The 18,946-nt window shown below is 39.5% G+C and overlaps 1 protein-coding gene across 3 annotated transcripts in view; it reads left to right on the forward strand.

The window, feature by feature from the left end:
• Positions 1-16,929, forward strand: part of Patsas (palmitoyltransferase Patsas) — a 79,264-nt gene extending 62,335 nt beyond the window's left edge. For all 3 annotated transcript variants that reach the window (XM_067153478.2, XM_068229123.1, XM_067153479.2), the window contains 4 exons: positions 1,161-1,257; positions 5,776-6,101; positions 8,919-9,084; positions 14,264-16,929. In XM_067153478.2, coding sequence (XP_067009579.2) covers positions 1,161-1,257; positions 5,776-6,101; positions 8,919-9,084; positions 14,264-14,455 — 781 coding nt within the window. In that variant the 3' untranslated portion in view covers positions 14,456-16,929. The remainder of the gene's footprint in view (positions 1-1,160; positions 1,258-5,775; positions 6,102-8,918; positions 9,085-14,263) is intronic.
• The last annotated feature ends 2,017 nt before the right edge of the window (positions 16,930-18,946 follow it).

Consider the following 18,946-nt stretch of genomic DNA (forward strand, 5'->3'; position numbering starts at 1 on the left):
TGTTTTGCAATTTCTTTTTAACAAGATACACCTTATGATCTATACACCTCAAGCTGGACTATTTTCTTGTGTATCAAGACTTAACAACTGAGTTACCTTCTCAGATTTGATAGAATTTTACTTTATGGTCAGACGCACCATACCCTCATCATCTTGTACCACAATTTTAACTGTTACAATTTAACATTTGTCATTGAAGGTGCTGTCATGTGTTTTGTGATTAGTTGTGATTTGCTCAATTGATTCATTGGTTGATGATGACGCGCAATGAGCGTTGAAACTAGTACCAATCTTGTACAAAACGACATGTGATCTAACTCACATCAATAAATTGTCATTGTATTGAAAAGGTGGAACTTAACATTTTCAATTTGCGTACTGTCATCCCAGTTCAATACAGAACATAATGAAGTTTCTAACTTTTAATAAATACATGCTCAACATGTTGGCCGTCATTCATCATCATAACCTGTAAGCGAGGGACAATGTTGTGAACAGCACTGTATAGCATATTCGTAGGTATGGTGAGAAATTTCCGTCGGATATTGTCTTTTAGCATCCCTAATGAGTAATACCAATTGGTATTATAAATTTACTCATTCAGGACAAATATTTCAGGTTCCCTATGGGAACGAACTTCTATATCATCCCTAATGAGGTCAGAATTGCGACTTCAGGTAACCTCACAAACAATAATCACACAGATGGAGGTCAAGGGACTGGGAGGCCAAGCGTGACATACTTTTTTTTTTTTTTTTTTTTTGCTGGTTGTTTTACGTCGCACCGACACAGACAGCTCCTTTTATACTGTACATGGGTCTCATGTGACATCTCTGACGTGTTGCTATCTAGCACCATCTGTTGGCCTGTTTGTGCACTTGTTAGTGTCAATAAAACCTCATGTCATGCCAATCATGTGTGTTAATTATTACCTCTCTACGTCCTTCTGTGAAGATTTGCCTTGTCAAATGTTAACAGACTTTGGGGTCACCTGTATAACATCAATGTGCTCCTTGAAAGGAGAAGAGATCCCTCATAAAACATCATTGCTCAGATGGCCATGCAGACATCAGTGACAACCCTAGTGAGCAGTCAGAACAGCAGTGAACCTCTCTTTACCTTCCTTCTTCCATCTATTATACTGTCTTCTCTCCTTTCAGGGGTCTCTTGTTTGGAGGTGCAGGGAACTCAAAAGGTCCGCTTCTTCTGTTCATGGGCTCAGTGCTTCTGTGGGGTTACCCCATGTATCTTCTTAAGGTAAGTAATGTCATTAGTGAAAGATGTCCTAAAAATATAATATTAATGTGAAGATAGTGAGCAACTGCAAAAATATCTCAACAGTGTTGTGAGATGGACAGCAGACGATATGATTTTAAAGGGGGTTAAAAGTCAAGTTGTTGAGTTTCACTAATAGGACAAGTCCTCTAAGTTTTAATTACTGCATTGATGGGGTGAAATTTCCTCGTGGGGATCACTTTAAGTACCTAGGTGTTAATATAAGGAAAGATCACATAAACAGAATTGTGAATAAAGGGTACAAATCTCTGCACACAGTTAAGGCTATTTAGGGGTTGTAGTATGGATGTAAAGGAGAGGACATATAAATCTTTGGTAAGACCCCAACTAGAGTATGGTTCCAGTGTATGGGACCCTCACCAGGATGGCTTGATTTGAGAAATCCAAAGAAGAGCAGCTCTATTTGTTCTGGGTGATTTGTGACAAAAGAGTAGTGTTATGAAAATGTTGCAATGTTTGGGCTGGGAAGACTTGGGAGAAGGAAGATGAGCTGCTCGACTAAGTGGTATGTTACAATTAACATATTTCATTGTAGGCCTATTGGTCCATGTTGATACAACTTATTTAAGAACATTAATTTAGTTTACTAGTCCACCTAATCAATACTTCTTCTATTCCCTTTTCGAGATTCTCTCTGGGTAGGTTAGTGTAACAAAGCCCTCCACCTTACTCGATTTTTCCACCATTCCTCTTCTAGTACTTTATTGCTATTGACTCCTCTATTTGCAATACAGTCCACAATAGAGCTCCTCCACCTCATTCTAGGCCGTCCCCTAGGCCTCTTTCTAGTCTCTGTATCCATGAATGTTCTCTTTGGTATTCTCTCTCCTGGCATTCTCATCATGTGTACAAACTATTCCAGCTTTGCTATATCATTCTTTTCTTGAAGTTTACACACTCTCACGCTTCTCCTTATTTCCTCATTCCGTATTCTATCTCGTCTTGTCTTTCTCTGTATGCTCCTCAAGAACCTCATTTCAGCTGCTTGTATCTTACTTTGATGCCACTTAGTCAACGTCCAGCCTGCTAAAGCATAGATCAGTATAGGTTTATAATAGGACGAGTATAAAACCTTCTTGCACTGCATTGGCACATCTTTGTTCCATACAATGTCTCTCACACACTGTAGAAACTTGCAGACTGCTGTATTAAATCAATTTCTCCATCCAAATTTCCGTCTTATGACATCATGCTGCCCAAATATTTAAAATTTTTCACTAATTTAAGAGGTTTATTTCCTATTTTTATCACTTTATGGTGTTCCTGAATGGGCAAGCTAGTAGGTGGAGGATTCTAAACAATGGCCTACCTCAGGGATCAGTTCTAGCCCCCATTTTGTTTCACCTGTATATCCATGACATGCCTCACACAGATTCCATGAAAATCAAGTATGCAGACAATCTAGCATTAATTATCCAGAGTAGAGATTTCATGAACTGTGAGAATATTCTAACTAGTGATCTGGCGAAATTGAGTGATTACTTCCACAAATGGAGACTTCAACCCAACCCAAACAAGACTGAGGTTACTGCATTCCACCTAAATAATAAAGAAGCCCAAAGGAAGCTACATGTGACTTTTGACGGAATCAAAGTACCCCATAACTACAATCCAATATATATCGGAATCACTCTGGATCGGTCCTTGGCATTCAAACAACAGTGCATCAAGTTATCGAGGAAGCTTGGCTCAAGAGGGAATCTACTTCGAAGATTGCCGGAAGCAGCTGGGGTGGAGATGCTAATACTCTACATTCTGCTGCACTCACTCTTGTGTATTCTGCTGGTGAATATTGTGCCCCTGTATGGGAAAACAGCGTTCATACCACTAAGATTGATGTGCATCTCAATGAGACCATGAGGGTTATCACTGGTACCATTAGATCTACTCCCACATAGTGGCTACCAGTCCTAGCTAATATTGCTCCACAAGATCTAAGGAGGAAATCAGCTAAGGTAAGCTTGCTCAAGAAGATCACCTCTCATAAGAACTCTCCGTTGTATGATGCCCTGCAAGATCCACCAATAACACGTTTGAAATCACGCAAGCCACCCTGGGTTGATTTAGAAAGTATCAATTCTTTTGACATGACCTACAAGTCGCAACAATATTGGAATGAACATCCACCCAACAATGCTTACCTGGTTGAAGATCCTACAAAGAAGGTGGAGGGATTCCAACTACCATGCCAAGCCTGGTTGAAGCTGAACCGCATTAGAACGGGTCAAGGGAGGTGTGGTCACACCTTAAAGAAATGGGGTTTCCATACATCTGCTGACTGTGGAGTGGAGGACCAAACCATACAACACATTGTTCTGGAGTGCCAACTTCGTGCATTTGACGGTTGTCTGAAGACTCTACACCAAGTGACACCATGTGCTCTGGAATGGTTGTCAAATTTGGATATTTCCATTTGATTATTTGTAAACTTTTGTGTACTTGTACAACCATACGATATATACATCACTCCCCTGGATTTCCTGTTACCTCTGGTCATGATAAAAAGTCTTGCTTTTCACAGTACTAATCTTCATTCCACAATTTCTTATCTCCTCATTCCATAAATCAACTTGTGTCTGTACTTCCTCTTCATTATCTCCCCAAACTACAATGTCATCAGCAAAGAGCATACACTTTTACTTGCTTGCCCATCATCTTCTCCTTGATATTATGTAGAATTCTGTCCATGACGATAATGAAGTGTAAGGGAGACAATACACTTCCCTGTCTTAAGCCTGTCTCAACTCCGATCCAACTTTCGCAATTTTGATACAATCCTATCACCATCTGCATTGTTTCATTCCCAATCTGTGCCTCTGTCAATGTTATCCATACCAAATTCCTTGGAACACTGTCATATGCCTTTTTAATATCTAGAAACGTTACTACCATGTCCTTTCCATATTCCCAATACCTTTCTATCATTTGACGCAGTGTAAATATTTGGTCAAATGTGCACCTGCCTCTTCTGAATCCATACTGGTGTTCTGCCAATTTTCCCTATACTCTGTCTCTTATTTGTTTATCCAAGATTCTTTCAAGGATCTTAGGTGTCCGAGGTATCAGTGTCAATCCTCTGTAATTTTCACATTGCTTCCTGTCTCCTTTCTTGAAAATTGGTATAATGACCCCTTTCATCCACTCTTTTGGAGCATTCTTTTCTCTCCATATCACTCTAAGGAGTCTATACAACCACTGTAGACCAACTGCTCCTGCTGCTATTATCATTTCTATAGTGACCTCGTCAATTCCAGCTGGCTTGCCTCATTTCGTTCTTTTAGTGGCCCACTCAATCTCTGCCATGGACACCTCGTTTTCCTTATCAAATCTGTTTCTTTGATTTCAAGGTATTGTGCACGTTGTAAAGCTGTTCCAAGTTTTTTCTCCACCTCTGCAATATATCCTGGTTCTGTGTCATCATTTCCTCCTCTTCATTTTTAATGAAGTTAACATCTTCACCTGGGTTTTTCTTCTTTTTAACCCACTGAAATAAGATCTTTTTGGTTCCGGTTGTATCTTCTCGCAGAGATTCAGTGAATTTTTGCCAGCATTTCTTTTTCTCTTTTTGAACCACCTTGGAACACTCCTTGAAGTGCCTGTATTCTGTTTTGCATTCTGTTGTTCTGTTTCTCAGCCATCTTATCCAAGCTTCTTTCTTCCGTTTAACTATACCTTTTACTCTGTCATTCCACCAGGGCGTTTCTCGATCTTTCTTCCTTCCTGATACTCTACCACAGGTCTTTTCTGCAGAGTCCACCATGATTGTTTTAAAGTATGCTCATTCTTCTTCGACTCTTCCGATGTCTTCCTTAGGTATACACCTAATACACTTAGTAAACTAAATTAATGTTCTTAATTAATATGTTCCAAACTGTAGTGGAGAGGTGGCATGGAATGACATTAGTAGACTAATAAGTTTGGGTGGTGGTTTTAAAAGTAGGAAAGATCACAATATGAAGATAAAGTTGGAATTCACTGGGCGAGTTGGCCATGCGGTTAGGGGTGTGCAGCTGTGACTCGCATCCAGGAGATAGTGGGTTCGAATCCCACTGTCGGCAGCCCTAAAGATGGTTTTCAGTGGTTTCCTATTTTCACACCAGACAAATGCTGGGGCTGTACCTTAATTAAGGCCACGGCCGCTTCCTTCCCATTCCTGTTCCATCATTGCCATAAGATCTATCTGTGTCGGTGCGACGTAAAGCAAAAAAAAAAAAAAAAGAGAGAGAGAGAGAGAGAGAGAGAGTTGTAATTCAAGAGGACAAATTGGGGCAAATATTCATTTTTAGGAAGAGGAGTTAGGGAATGGAATAATTTACCAAGGGAGATGATCAGTAAATTCTTTGCAAAATTGTTTAAGAAAAAACTAGATAAACACCTGGACAACTGCTGTGAAAGCAGATCAGTGGTGATTGATATACAGTTTTATTTTTGTTACAATGCCTTTTGATTACTGAAGTACTGTATATTTGTATGTTTCAGTGTGTACCCATCACATGGAATATCTTACGAGGCTCACATTACTGTTTTATCTACTGGAACATACTGATGTGGTTGAGCTGGGTGATAGCCAACAGACGTGATCCCGGCTACGTTCCACTCAACTCCGACAACTACTACCGAGCCATCAAACAAATTCCATACTTTGACAAGTGGAAGAAAAGGAACGTTGTATTATCTCGTTTGTGCCATTCATGTAGATGCCTTCGTCCATTGAGGGCTAAGCACTGTCGAATCTGCAACCGCTGTGTTGAGTACTTTGACCACCACTGTCCCTTCATCTACAACTGCGTGGGACTCAGAAACAGGTAACAAAATATATGTAGGAAAAATGAACACTCATGGATTCCCGTAATGTAAGAGGTGAGTTTCTTTAAATAAGTACAATTTTGATTTGACATAGAAAAAAAGTAATGCAATTTTCTAAACAATTCTTTTTTTTTACATGTAAGCCTGTACCTTAAACTACTTCTCAACGTAAGTTCCAAGTACATTAAGGCACTTGTCATATCGTGAAACCAGCTTCTGAATTCCATCCTCACAGAAATGTGCCTCCTGATGTGCCAGCCACTGCCACATGGTTGTTTTTAGGCCATCATCATTGTCGTGGCGTTGAACTCCTAAACGCTTTTTCAAGTGCAAGAACTAGTGGTAGTCACCGTGTCTTCAGTAATAACAGACGGTCGCCCACTGAGTCGTGGACACTAGTACGGGCCACTTCACGCTCAACAGGATCATTAATTGTTGGAGGAATTTTCAATACGCACAAACAAACAAATACGGGCGAATGCTTCCATAATGGTGTTTGAGGCTAGTCTTCAGATGTACGTACTGAGCGCACATGCTCTGAACTACAACCAAAGCACTGCAGCGGCCATATTTGAAAATGGTACTTACTTAAAAAGCATGCTTCGTATTTGATACAGGTCTGCACAACGCAAGATAACAAATATTTATTCAGTGACAAATCAGAGTTGAAAGAATGATCTTGGTGAGGAAAATAAAAAATAAATACAACTTCATTGTCCAGTGCTGTTTCATAACAGGAGGTTGGCAACTGTCGTAGTGTATACCACTGTCGGATGTTCTACATCCAGGATAATTTTCCACACTCACGTTCACATTGCCCCCCTGACATGCCCCCTATGATATATCTATGATATATCTATGATCTCTCGCTCTCGCTCTCGCTCTCTCTCTCTCTCTCTCTCTCTCTCGGAGTGCAAGAAGAAGAAACCTGGACTGGGACAAAATGATGGAAGAAGAATGGTGGAAGGAGAGAGGAAGATGGAGAAGTATATACACAGGATCTGGTATGAATTGAGACGAGTCCTTGTAGGGAGTTTTTATGACTGATTCTCCTTCTGACGTCAACCTCATCAGAGGAGGTAATGAGATGAAATGAATGACATGATATACACCGAGTGTCCAAAAGTTATGGGAAGACACTGAATGTGATGTTAATAATGAGTTGCTCCTCCGCGATTCCTGTAAGCTGCAGTAATGCAGTGAGGCATCGACTGTACAGGGTGTTGTAATTGTTCTTGAGGGATCTGGACCCATGCATCTTGCACTCCTACCCACAATTGGTCTTGTGTAGTTGGTGCGAGATTCATGGAGCGTACACCAGCATCGACAGCATCACATAAATGCTAGATTGGATTAAGATCAGGGGTTCTGGAGGGCCACTCCATGGTTTTATGTTTTTTCCCATTTTCACATCAGGCAAATGCTGAGGCTGTACCTTAATTAAGGCCATACCCACGCAACCGATACAGATAGGTTTTATGGCATGATTATATAGGAAAGGGCTAGGAGTGTGAAGGAAGCCACTGTGAAGGACTGTAGCTTTATATACTGGCGACATACATCTTCAGTATAATGCAGGCAAGTCAAGATCAGGAGCTGTTACGAGTGCTAGCCCACGACGTTATCCGATAGACTGGAGGGGTGTACATTACGCATCCATAACTATGGTACTCCATACAATACATTGTACAATTCTTTCCTGTAAGGACATACTATATGTGTACAACATGGCATTTGCTTAAAAATGCACGAAACAATATGCTTTGTAATTACCGTGTACCGGGAAAATGCCTGCCGAAAGCAAATTACCCGTGCGAGAAATACCTGTGCACGTAAATGCAAGTCTCCTCCCCTCTATGGCTTGTACGTTGCTAACTCAGGGCTGTGCATGCCTACTGGTGACAGGCTCCAGTAAGCTGTTTTGGTCTACAAGTAATGTTTGAAACATTCAGCTGTATAGGCTGTGGTACAAGGGTTGACACAGTAATTTGTTAGTGTGTCTTTGTGTACTTCTTTGTCAACACTGTTGCTTGAAGAGATGCTACTTTTATCATTGCCTATTTTCTTTTGTTTAAGCTTTGGTTTTGCTACAGAAGTGGTGTAATAGTGACATAGTATTCAGCATTATTCTGTTTCATAATTTTTCATGGGAGAGTTAAGCCGCTAAAAAAATAAATGCCTTCTAATTTGTTCTACATTGTTTATCACATTCGTACATACATATATCTTCATCATAGACTATTATGCCTTTCAGCATTCAGTCTGCAGCAAGCCTCTCTGAATTTACTAGACTTTGCCACCATCCCCTATTCGTAACTCATTCTGTGGCCTTGTTTAGTTCTATACCGCTTATCTTTAAATCATTAGAAACCGAGTCTAACTATCATTGTCTTTGTCACTACTTCTCTTACCCTCCATGACTGAGTTCGATTATTCTCATAGGTAACCTATTCTTCTTTATTCGCCTCACATGACCCCACCACCAGAGCTGGTTTATGCATAAAACCTCATCGGTCAAGTTCATTCCTCATTTCCTCATTTTGAGTGCTCCTGCACAGGCCACATTTTGACTGACTTGGTGTCCTACCTTCACTAACTGCTGAGTAAGCGCTCACATTTCCGTTCCCTCCACCCTCCTGCTCTGTTTCATTATACAGGTGAATGTAAACTTGATGAGATTCTCTTCAATGTAGTGTGGATTGAATTGTTGTGTAATGCTTAGTTTAGAAGTTGTATGGTTCTGATTGCTGACCATTACTTTAAGGACACATTGTATATTGAACAGATTTTTTAAATTTAACGCTTCCATCTTTCAGGATGTGGTTCTTCATGTTTGTGATGAGTATTGCAATCAATTGCTCCTTCACCATCTACTTTGCCTGCTACTGCATCGCAATTGAGGGCTTTGAGATCTTATATGTGCTTGGGCTGATCGAGGCTCTGGTGTTCTGTGGATTGGGATGGATCCTCACCTGTACATCAGTAAGTGTGTCTTCCCCAAAGTGCCATTTTGTCCTATAGTTACAAGTTTCAAGTAGGACATTTCATATTTCAAGTTCTTGTAATAAAGTTACATTCTGTACTTACCAGGTTATCGGATTAGAAAGACTGTTTTAACATTACATCTCCTTTAGTTTTAAGATGGAGATTTGATTAAGTTAATGCTGCCATAGTCTTCTTCATCATCATCATCATCATCATCATCATCATCATCATCATCATCATCATCATCATCATCATCATCATCTTCATCATCCTTTCTCCTTATCCAGCTTCTGCCAGGTTGGGGCATTTATGGCACTTCTCCATCTTCCTCTCTCCTTCCACCATTCTTCTTCCATCATTTTGTCCCAGTCCAGGTTTCTTCTTCTTGCTCTCTTTATTGAATTGATTGATCTTGTTCTAGGTCTTCCTCTCGCTCTCTTTCCCATGAACTTCATCCCCATCATCTGTTTTGGTATTCTTTCCTCCTCCATCTTCTTTAGCCGGCCCCGTGGTGTAGGGGTAGCGTGCCTGCCTCTTACCCGGAGGCCCCGGGTTCGATTCCCGGCCAGGTCAGGGATTTTTACCTGGACCTGAGGGCTGGTTCGAGGTCCACTCAGCCTACGTGATTAGAATTGAGGAGCTATCTGACGGTGAGATAGCGGCCCCGGTCTAGAAAGCCAAGAATAACGGCCGAGAGGATTCGTCGTGTTGACCACACAACACCTCGTAACCTGCAGGCCTACGGGCTGAGCAGCGGTCGCTTGGTAAGCCAAGGCCCTTCAAGGGCTGTAGTGCCATGGGGTTTGGTTTGGTTTGGTTCCATCTTCTTTACATGTCCAAACCATCTTAGTTTGCTGCTATCAGTTCTCTCATTTAGGTTTTCCATTCTGACCTTCTTTCTCACATCTTTGTTTCTCAATCTGCCGTTCCTTGTCTTTCCTTGCCTCATTTCGGTTTTCCATTCTGACCTCCTTTCTCACATCTTTGTTTCTCAATCTGCCGTTCCTTGTCTTTCCTATCATAAACCAAATAAAATAATAAGTGAGTTATTCCACCTTTTCAATACAAATTAAATAATGGGACTAGTTTTGACCTATTTAAAGGCCATCTTTAGCCATATTGCGTGTAGAACAAAGTATTTGAAACAAAGTTGTCTTATCATAGTTCTTAGGTATTTAATTTCACTGGCTTGAATATTCTACTCTTCTCCCTACTTGTCATTGTTCAGGTCTCAGCCGCTTAAGCCAGTATGGGTGCATAATCAATCAATCAGTCAATAATGATCCGCATTTAGGACAGTCACCCAGGTGGCAGATTCCCTATCTGTTGTTTTCCCGGCCTTTCCTTAAATTATTTCAAAGAAATTGGAAATTTATTGCACATCTCCCTTGGTAAATTATTCCAATCCCTAACTCCCCTTCCTATAAACGAATACAGTGGAATCTCGATTATCCGTTCCTGGAAAATACGTTTTCCCGGAACATGCGTTCAAATTACGTGGTCCCGCGAGCTTCGTAATTAAATCACGTTGTAAAAGTTCCCCATTATCCGTTCCTCGAAGAAACGATTTCCCAGATCAACCGTCCAGAAATTCCAGTCCCATCAACGCTAAATCCTCAATCAATTAAAAATAGGAGAGGGTTTCCACCAATCAATACTTATTTATTGTATATATTAAACTACAGGACCAGTTTCGACCTCATATTCAAGGTCATCTTCAGCTGAACCGTACATACATATTTATATAATGAAGCTTTGATTAAGATTGTGGTGTTGAAGAAATGCCATATGATGATGATGTACATTTAGATTAATCTTGTCAATCTTATGTTAATTTTAAGGACACTTCCTCTAAAGCATTACTTTGTCAATTTTATATATTTTTCATCTAAACAGTGTTATGTGGCTGAAGATGTTGATATTATACGAAACATGTACCACTTTTGACCATTAAAAATTGCCTTAAGCAATCATTGTATCGACTAGGTGAAAAATAAATAAATACTTAATTGTGAATCTGTTGAAGTGCGATACGGACCATGAAGCTGATTTTATGTAATTCGGGGGGGTATTGTTTAGAGAATCTCGTAAAATCATAAAGCAGAGAGTGGCCACAACAATTGTAAGGAGACACGGCACATTTTGACAGTTCTGCTTGAAGACGGAACGAGTTTCGTCAAATGTTCGCACTTATAAAACGTCCATATTATGTCCAGGGTTAGATGTTTATATTTTTATACTTTTTCAATCGTACTACCAAACAGGTTTTCGGCACTTTGCTCACAGCACTGTAGAGTAACTGGGCTTCCAGGCAGGAATAGAAACTGCTCCTTCTTAACACAAATTCAGGATTTTTTATATTATCGTACATGATTATGTTAGCAAGACCAGAACAGATGTTGCACCTTACACTAAAAAAGAAAGCCATGGGAGGTCTTGGGATTGCCTATTACTGTTTAGGTCCTAATGTAAGACTGGGAATTTTACGTTTTTGTGTTAAATACCAAAAACCGCAGTCGTTTTATTTGCGCACGTTGCATTTAAATGGTTTGTATCATTTCCAACTCGTACTGACATGTGTAGCGAGTGCGCTTTCCAGATGACCTCAAGGTCACGAATAACTGTAATTTCTGAAGTTGTTATGATATTTCTTTTATCTTCCCAATTTGATTGGATTTGTGATGGGCAGAATTGAATATAATGCATTCAAGAACTTTTATGAATCGATACTTAAATTCGAAACCATGTTTTCGAGTTCAACATAATCTTTAAAAGTCGATGTAGGCCTAATTTGCGCGGTACAAGATTTCCAGAAACTGACTACGAACAGTATACCGGAGACCAAATTACAATGAAAGATTAAGAAATGAAGGGATTTCGCCATCATGTTGGGTGCTTTTGTATCTAATGTGCTTTATTTTATTAGATGAGAGGAATAAAAACTACTTGTGGTCGATTATCGTTTGGCTTGGCGTTATTAGATTTTTCAAGAGTTTGGCTAGCCTAATCAAAGTTGCTGAACTGAAAGAAGTTTTCACGGGAAACTGACTGAATGTAAAATACCGAGATTTTGAACTCGTGTACCGGTAATTAATACAGTTTCGCGGTCTAACATGCCTGCCTCAGAGGGCCCGGGTTTGATTGCGACGAGGTCAAGCAATTTTACCTGGATATAAGTCTGGTTCCAGGTCCACTCAGCTACATGATTACCTTTAATTGTGGAACTATCTAATGGTGAGATGGCGACCCCGATCTAGAGAGCCAGGAATATCGGCAGAGAGGATTCGTCGCATTGATCATGTGTCACCTCGTAATCTGCAGGCCTTCGGGCTGAGCGGCGGTCACTTGTCAGGCAAAGTCCCACTGGGGCTGTAGTTTGGTTTGGTTTGGTTTAGGAGTTTTTGTAAGATTATAATTGTACATATTTCATTTTTGTGATGTTTAGCCAAATTGTTGATGGTTTTCATTCATTCCCGGATTTTCCGTTTTCCCAAGTTGTACCTTTTATTTTCATGGTCCCTCGAAAAATGGAGAATCGAGGTTTCACTGTATTTGCCTCAATTTGTCCTCTTGAATTCCAACTTTATCTTCATATTGTGATCTCTCCTACTTTTAAAGACACCACTCAAACTTATTCATCTACTAATATCATTCCACGCATCTCTCCTTTGACAGCTTGAAACATGCCAGTTATATCTATTGAATTAGGTGGTATTTAAATTTCTCCTTGTGTTTAGTGATCTAACTATCGTATTTACGCAAATAATCCCCGCACCCGAACTTTAGGTAGGCTTATTTTGAAAAAAAGAAATGCCAACTTTGACACAAAAAACCGCATCCCAATTTCGTGCCTCAAATTTTAAAAAAATGTGCTGGTGTTATTCGCGTAAATACGGTATTATCAATACGGAATAATGGCGAGAATAATGGTTTGTAACATACCACTTAGTCTAGCAGCTCATCTTCTTTCTCCCAAGTCTTCACAGCTCAGACTTTGCAATATTTTTGTTACGCTACTCATTTCTTTGGATTTTTTCCAGTTCTTGAATCAAGTAATCCTGGTGAGGGTCCCATACACTGGAACCATACTCTAGTTGGGGTCTTACCAGAGACTTATGTGCCCTCTCCTTTACATCCTTACTCATCATCATCCCACTCCAGTCGCTCGGGTGTGGTTAACAAGCCTACTCCACTCCTTTCTGTCCTTCCACTTTTCCTGCTCCATTACTTCCACTACATCCAATCCAGCTTCTCTAATGTCCTTCCAAATCTGATCCATCCACCTTCTTCTCGGTCTTCCAACTGGTCTCTTTCCCTTAACTTCTCTTTCCAATTCCCTTCTTGCTACCCGTTCCTTTCCCATTCCTTTTACATGTTTGAACCATCTCAGTCTTGCTTCCTGTATGTTCTGTACTAATGGTTCTATATTTAGTTCCTCTCTGATTTTAATATTTTGAATTCTATCTCTTCTTGTCTTTTTAACCGATGTTCTTAAAAGTTTCATTTCTACTATATGGATCTTACCATCTTGTCTCTTGTTAGTTTCTAATCCGTATTTTGCAATTGGTATGAAATACTGTTTATATAATGTTAATTACTACAACCCCTAAACACCCTCATAACCATGTCGCACCGACACAGATAAGTCTTATCGTGACGATCTGTACCCTTTATTTACAGTCCCATTTATGTGATTACCCCAATGAAAATCTTTCCTTATATTAAGTCCTAGGTACTTACAGTGATCCCCATAAGGAAGTTTCACCCCATCAATGCAGTAATTAAAACTAAGGGGACTTTTGTTATTTGTGAAACTCACAACCTGACTTTTAACTCTGTTTATCATACCATTGCCTGCTGTCCATCTCACAACATTATCGAGATCATTTTGCAGTTACTCACGATCTTTTAACTTATTTATTACTCTGTACAGAATAACATCATCTGCAAACAGCCTTATCTCTGATTTCACTTCCGGTCATAGAAACATGCACATAAATTCATCTTACCTCATCCCCGACCCCATATCAAGAAATGGAACTAAAGGGTAGACAAATATATGGTTTCAATAAGGTTAACTACATTTTATTTTTTCAGAAATGTTTACCTTACAAAACCAGATATGAGCCACTCATAGAATTTGTTTCTAAACTCTCGCTCAAATTTTCTGTTTCAGGTCCTTCATGCATGTATGAACCTTACCACAAATGAGATGTTCAACTATAAACGGTATTCCTACCTCAGAGATAAACGTGGGCGATACCAGAATCCATTCTCTCGAGGACCGATGCTCAACTTACTAGAGTTCTTCGTATGTAGTCCAGATCGTAACAACGAACATGAAATTTTCGAAGAGGAGCCCATCTGAGGACACGAGAAGTGTTCCAGAACAAGCAGCTTTCACGGCGTTCATACCAGAAGTATGGGAAGGGTATGATCTGAACGAGGAATTGAGAGTTGTTTAGCACTGCTCTTGGGTAAGAGAGAGCATTTTATTAATGGCCAAAACTCAAGCTTTTTAAAAACGCTTTATCCACCATTTGTTGTTCAACAACTTCAGTCGTAAGAAGTATGATATCAAAGGCAGAAGAAATAACATGTGAAATTCAAACTCACCTTAAAACGTGCATACTAGGCAGCACTGTAGTCTCAAAATTTTTACAGGGTGAACTATAAGTCAGGGTGTCCGACTCCTTGGTTGAATGGTTAGCATTAAGATCCAGGGTACAATCCCCAGCTGGGATAGGGATTTTAATCGTATCTGATTAATTCTTCTTGCTTGGAGACTGGCTGTTTGTTCCAGCACTTTCATCTTCATATTCAGACAACACAACACTTCACATTACCAACCACCACAGTAACACACAAAAGTGATTACATCCCACCACATAGCGTTGGCATCAGGAAGGGCATCTGGCCGTAAAACAGGGCAAATCCACATGTGTAATCCTTATTGGTAATAAACTAAATCACAAAATATCAATTACAGTAGAACCTCGATAATTCGAAATCGGTTAATTCAAAATCCCACGTAATTCGAAGAAGCTCTCGTTCCCGGAAACATGAGATACAGTTTTGCATGTTACTTAAATTGTTTAATTCGAAATACGGATAATTCGTAATTCGAAGTACATTGTCGGCCCCATTACCGAAATTCAGACTTTTAATTCGAAACTGCCTTTACATTTTAAAACAATAGTATGTTACAGAGTAATTTCAACTCGAAATTTATCCGCGTTATAATAGAACGCGTGTTCCGGAACTTACACTCACTCCGGTGGGTCTACAGTGCGCTTCATGATTGCCAAGTTGAATGAAATCGGAATTCTTTGGTATTCAACCTTTTAAGGAACGCCGTAATATCACGCAACAGGCAGTGTGCGGGAAAACAGAATGCGCGAACACTGGCGATGCCGACAGTTGACGAAAAAGCATGGCTCATATAATAAATTCGTAGGCACCGAACAATACTGTCATTGCCGATGAAACTGCATTGCTTTATTTTAATGCGAGCCCAAACGGTCTTATGGTTTTAAAGGAGAAAGTGCCAGCCGGTGAATGGTACAAGGGTCGGGGATGGGGGTCATAGTAGTGCGTTGCAATTGCAATGCACATGGAAGCAAGAAACTTTATCTCCTCGTCATAGAAAAGTTCGATAAGCTACAATGTTTAAAGGGCGTCGGGCACTTTCCATCCCAGTACAAAGCATCTGAAAATGCAAACAGTACTGATATCCGAAAAATAATGCATTTGCACAGGGAAACCAGCATAATTTATCCTCGTCTTTGAATTGTGTGATTTTTTTTTTCTTTCGTTGCGTGAGGTTATGTTCGTCAGTGATTTATCCAAGTGCATTATTTGAACATTGTAAATGCACCTTGTTGGATACATTTCGGAAATAGTTTTTCCATGGCATTGGAAAGGTTTAAACTGTGAATCGAGGTGATGGCATGTATTAATGGGTCTTAGAATACATTTACATTTTACATTTCTGAAGTACAAGAGAAGTGCCATGGCGGGAAATCGTACAAGGATAGAGTCATAGGAAAGTTTGATTTTAAGAGCATCGGGTACTTTCTGTGTAAATACAAAGCATCTAAAATGCATACAGTATAGTACTCCAATGAATAAAGCACTTGCACATGGGAGCCAGCATAGATTTCTCCTCGTCTTTGAATCGTGCTTTTTTTTTTTCTTTCTTTCTTTCATTGCGTGAGGTTATATTTGCCAGTGAGATATGTCAGTGCATTATTTGAATACTGTGAATGCACATTTTTGGATAAATTTTGGAAATATTTCTTTTTTCATGGCATTTGAAAGGTATAAACTGTGAATCAAGGTTAACTGCATGCAGTAACGGGCCTTAGAATATTTCGTAACGCGGCAAGGGTTGGTACTTCTGAATTGCGAATTGGCGCTTAATTCGAAATCACGTAATTCGAAGTCCGATTTTTGAGTCCCAACGACTTCGAATTAACGAGGTTTTACTGTAATAATCAGATACCACCTAGTCCAATTAGCAGAGTTTTAACTAATGAAATATGAAGAAGATATTACATCAAGTGGATAACAGTGCACACTGAAGATTTTAACACAATCTTATGAGAGTATGAACTTTTTCTTAATAAGAACATTTTAACATTCATAACATCATTCTTGCTTCAATTTTAAATGTTTTCAACTATGATATGTATATGTCAATTTTTAGTAATCTACTGAACATGATCCAATAAGGATCGAAACATGTATAATGTAACAAATGTGAAATTTAAGTTTTTACAATTCACATTAACCATCATTGATTGAATAAGGAGGATACTGTTTAATAATAAATCATTGTTCATCATCATCATCATCATCATCATCTGCAGTTTCCAGCTATTGGCCAGGTCTTCTTAAATCATTGTTATAGTGATTTAAATATTATTAGTTTAGCTGTCAGTACAGAAAGATTAAATTTATATTTTGTGGTACTGTAGAGGAAGACAGAAAATACTACAGTATATGTTTCAAGCTCATAATTTGCTGTTCACTATATGGATTTTCTGTCTGGATTATCAGTCCTGTTATGAAGTATGGCAACAAAGCTGAGTTTGAGCATCTCAAAACTAAGCATAATCAAATAAGTCGTAATTTTCTGGACGACAGTTTTGCAGATAGAACTGTAAAATTGACTTGCCTAGCATACATTAATAAGAGTGAGTTTGGATTCTCCATGGATCACTTCCTTTCTACATAATATTGACTTTATGCTACAATATTTATAATTAAATTTTGATACTATGTCAAATTTTGCACAGCTGCATGTTGTACAAATGTGATGAAAATGTTTAAAAAATTAGATAGAAAATGGAGACTACATTTTGTAAAAATTTCACAGACTATTGCACAACAATTATATCCCAATCCATTTTGGTTGATACCACAGTAGTCATGAGAGTACTGTGTAAAACCTACCACAAGGTCCAAAGCATAGAGATGTTCAGCTCTGAATATTTGGTGGTGCAATCTAAAAATCACAACAAATAATTCCTACAGTAGAGATAAAACCAAACAATTCTCCAGGTGTAGATAACAATTCATACTCCTGATTTAGGGTAAAATATCATACACTTAACCTTGGCTGATACGTTTAGAAGCTGAGGGTAGTTACTGTTAGTGTCTATTTGCGATTGTCTGGCTCCATGGCTAAATAGTTAGTGTGCTGGCCTTTGGTCACAAGGGTCCCGGGTTCGATTCCCACCTGGGTTGGAGATTTTAACCTTAAATGGTTAATTCCCTTGGCTCGGGGATTGGGTGTTTGTGCTGTCCCCAACATCCATGCAACTCGCACACCACACATTGCACCATCCACCGCCACAATAAATCGCAGTTACCTACACATGGCAGATGCTGCCCACCGTCATCGGAGGGTCTGCCTTCCAGGGGCTGCACCCGGCTAGAAATAGCCACACAAAATTATTATATTTGCAATTGGAAAAGGGGGAGGGTGTTCACTTACTCAGAAGTGTATGCAGAAGAAATCCTTGCACCAAACAAGTGCATACTCATAGATCTATTGACATGAATGAGTTTCACTCAGAAGCACTACCAAGGGCAGTAATTGGAAATTGTTTTTAGTCTTTCCTTTTGATTCAGTTGCTACTATAACATCCAGAATTGCTCTTGACACTGTGCTCTTAATGGTGCCCATATCTTCGGCCACCTCACTCTGAAAACTGGGATCATCAACATAGTGTGGGAAGGTCCTCACCGTTCGTTTGTTCTTTTGAACACTACATTATTTTCTTGTAGGAAATACTGGGCCATCCACTGTACACTTTCCTTCGTAAACCTACTAGTATAAAGCTCTTGGTGGTTAATGGCAAGAGAGTCCCTACATTCTTCACATGTTCTCTTTTCTGGAATAGCCATGTAATATCCCATAGTGTTTTTTTTTTTTTTTTTTTGTATTGCCCATGCAGAATCTGTTGGGTGTAGTGGTTCATAACTCACAAATTTCCAAGTCGACACTACCACCACTCACTCAAGCTTTAGAATAGATACGTATGACACTGACAATCTGCGAGCATTCACTCACATCGGCGACATCACGCAGAATTAGTGGGATGTGTATGTCCATCTGCGTCCACATGTGACTATGAATAGATACCAGGGGTGGCTACTCAGAGGGTTGCGGGTTTGTACAAACCCCAGTTGTTATTTTTCTCAATTCAGATTCTTTTAGTGGATCATTGTTTGCAGTCCTCATTCATAGGAACTATCAGGACCCTTCACGTTTACAGCAGGTTTGCAGAAAACAGAAGGGTAGTTTGTCGAGGATTTCGGCTTGTGTGGGGACAGGATATTAGAGGCATGG

The sequence above is a fragment of the Anabrus simplex genome, chromosome 9 (genome assembly GCF_040414725.1).
Source record: "Anabrus simplex isolate iqAnaSimp1 chromosome 9, ASM4041472v1, whole genome shotgun sequence".
In the NCBI taxonomy this organism is placed as follows: Eukaryota; Metazoa; Arthropoda; class Insecta; order Orthoptera; family Tettigoniidae; genus Anabrus; species Anabrus simplex.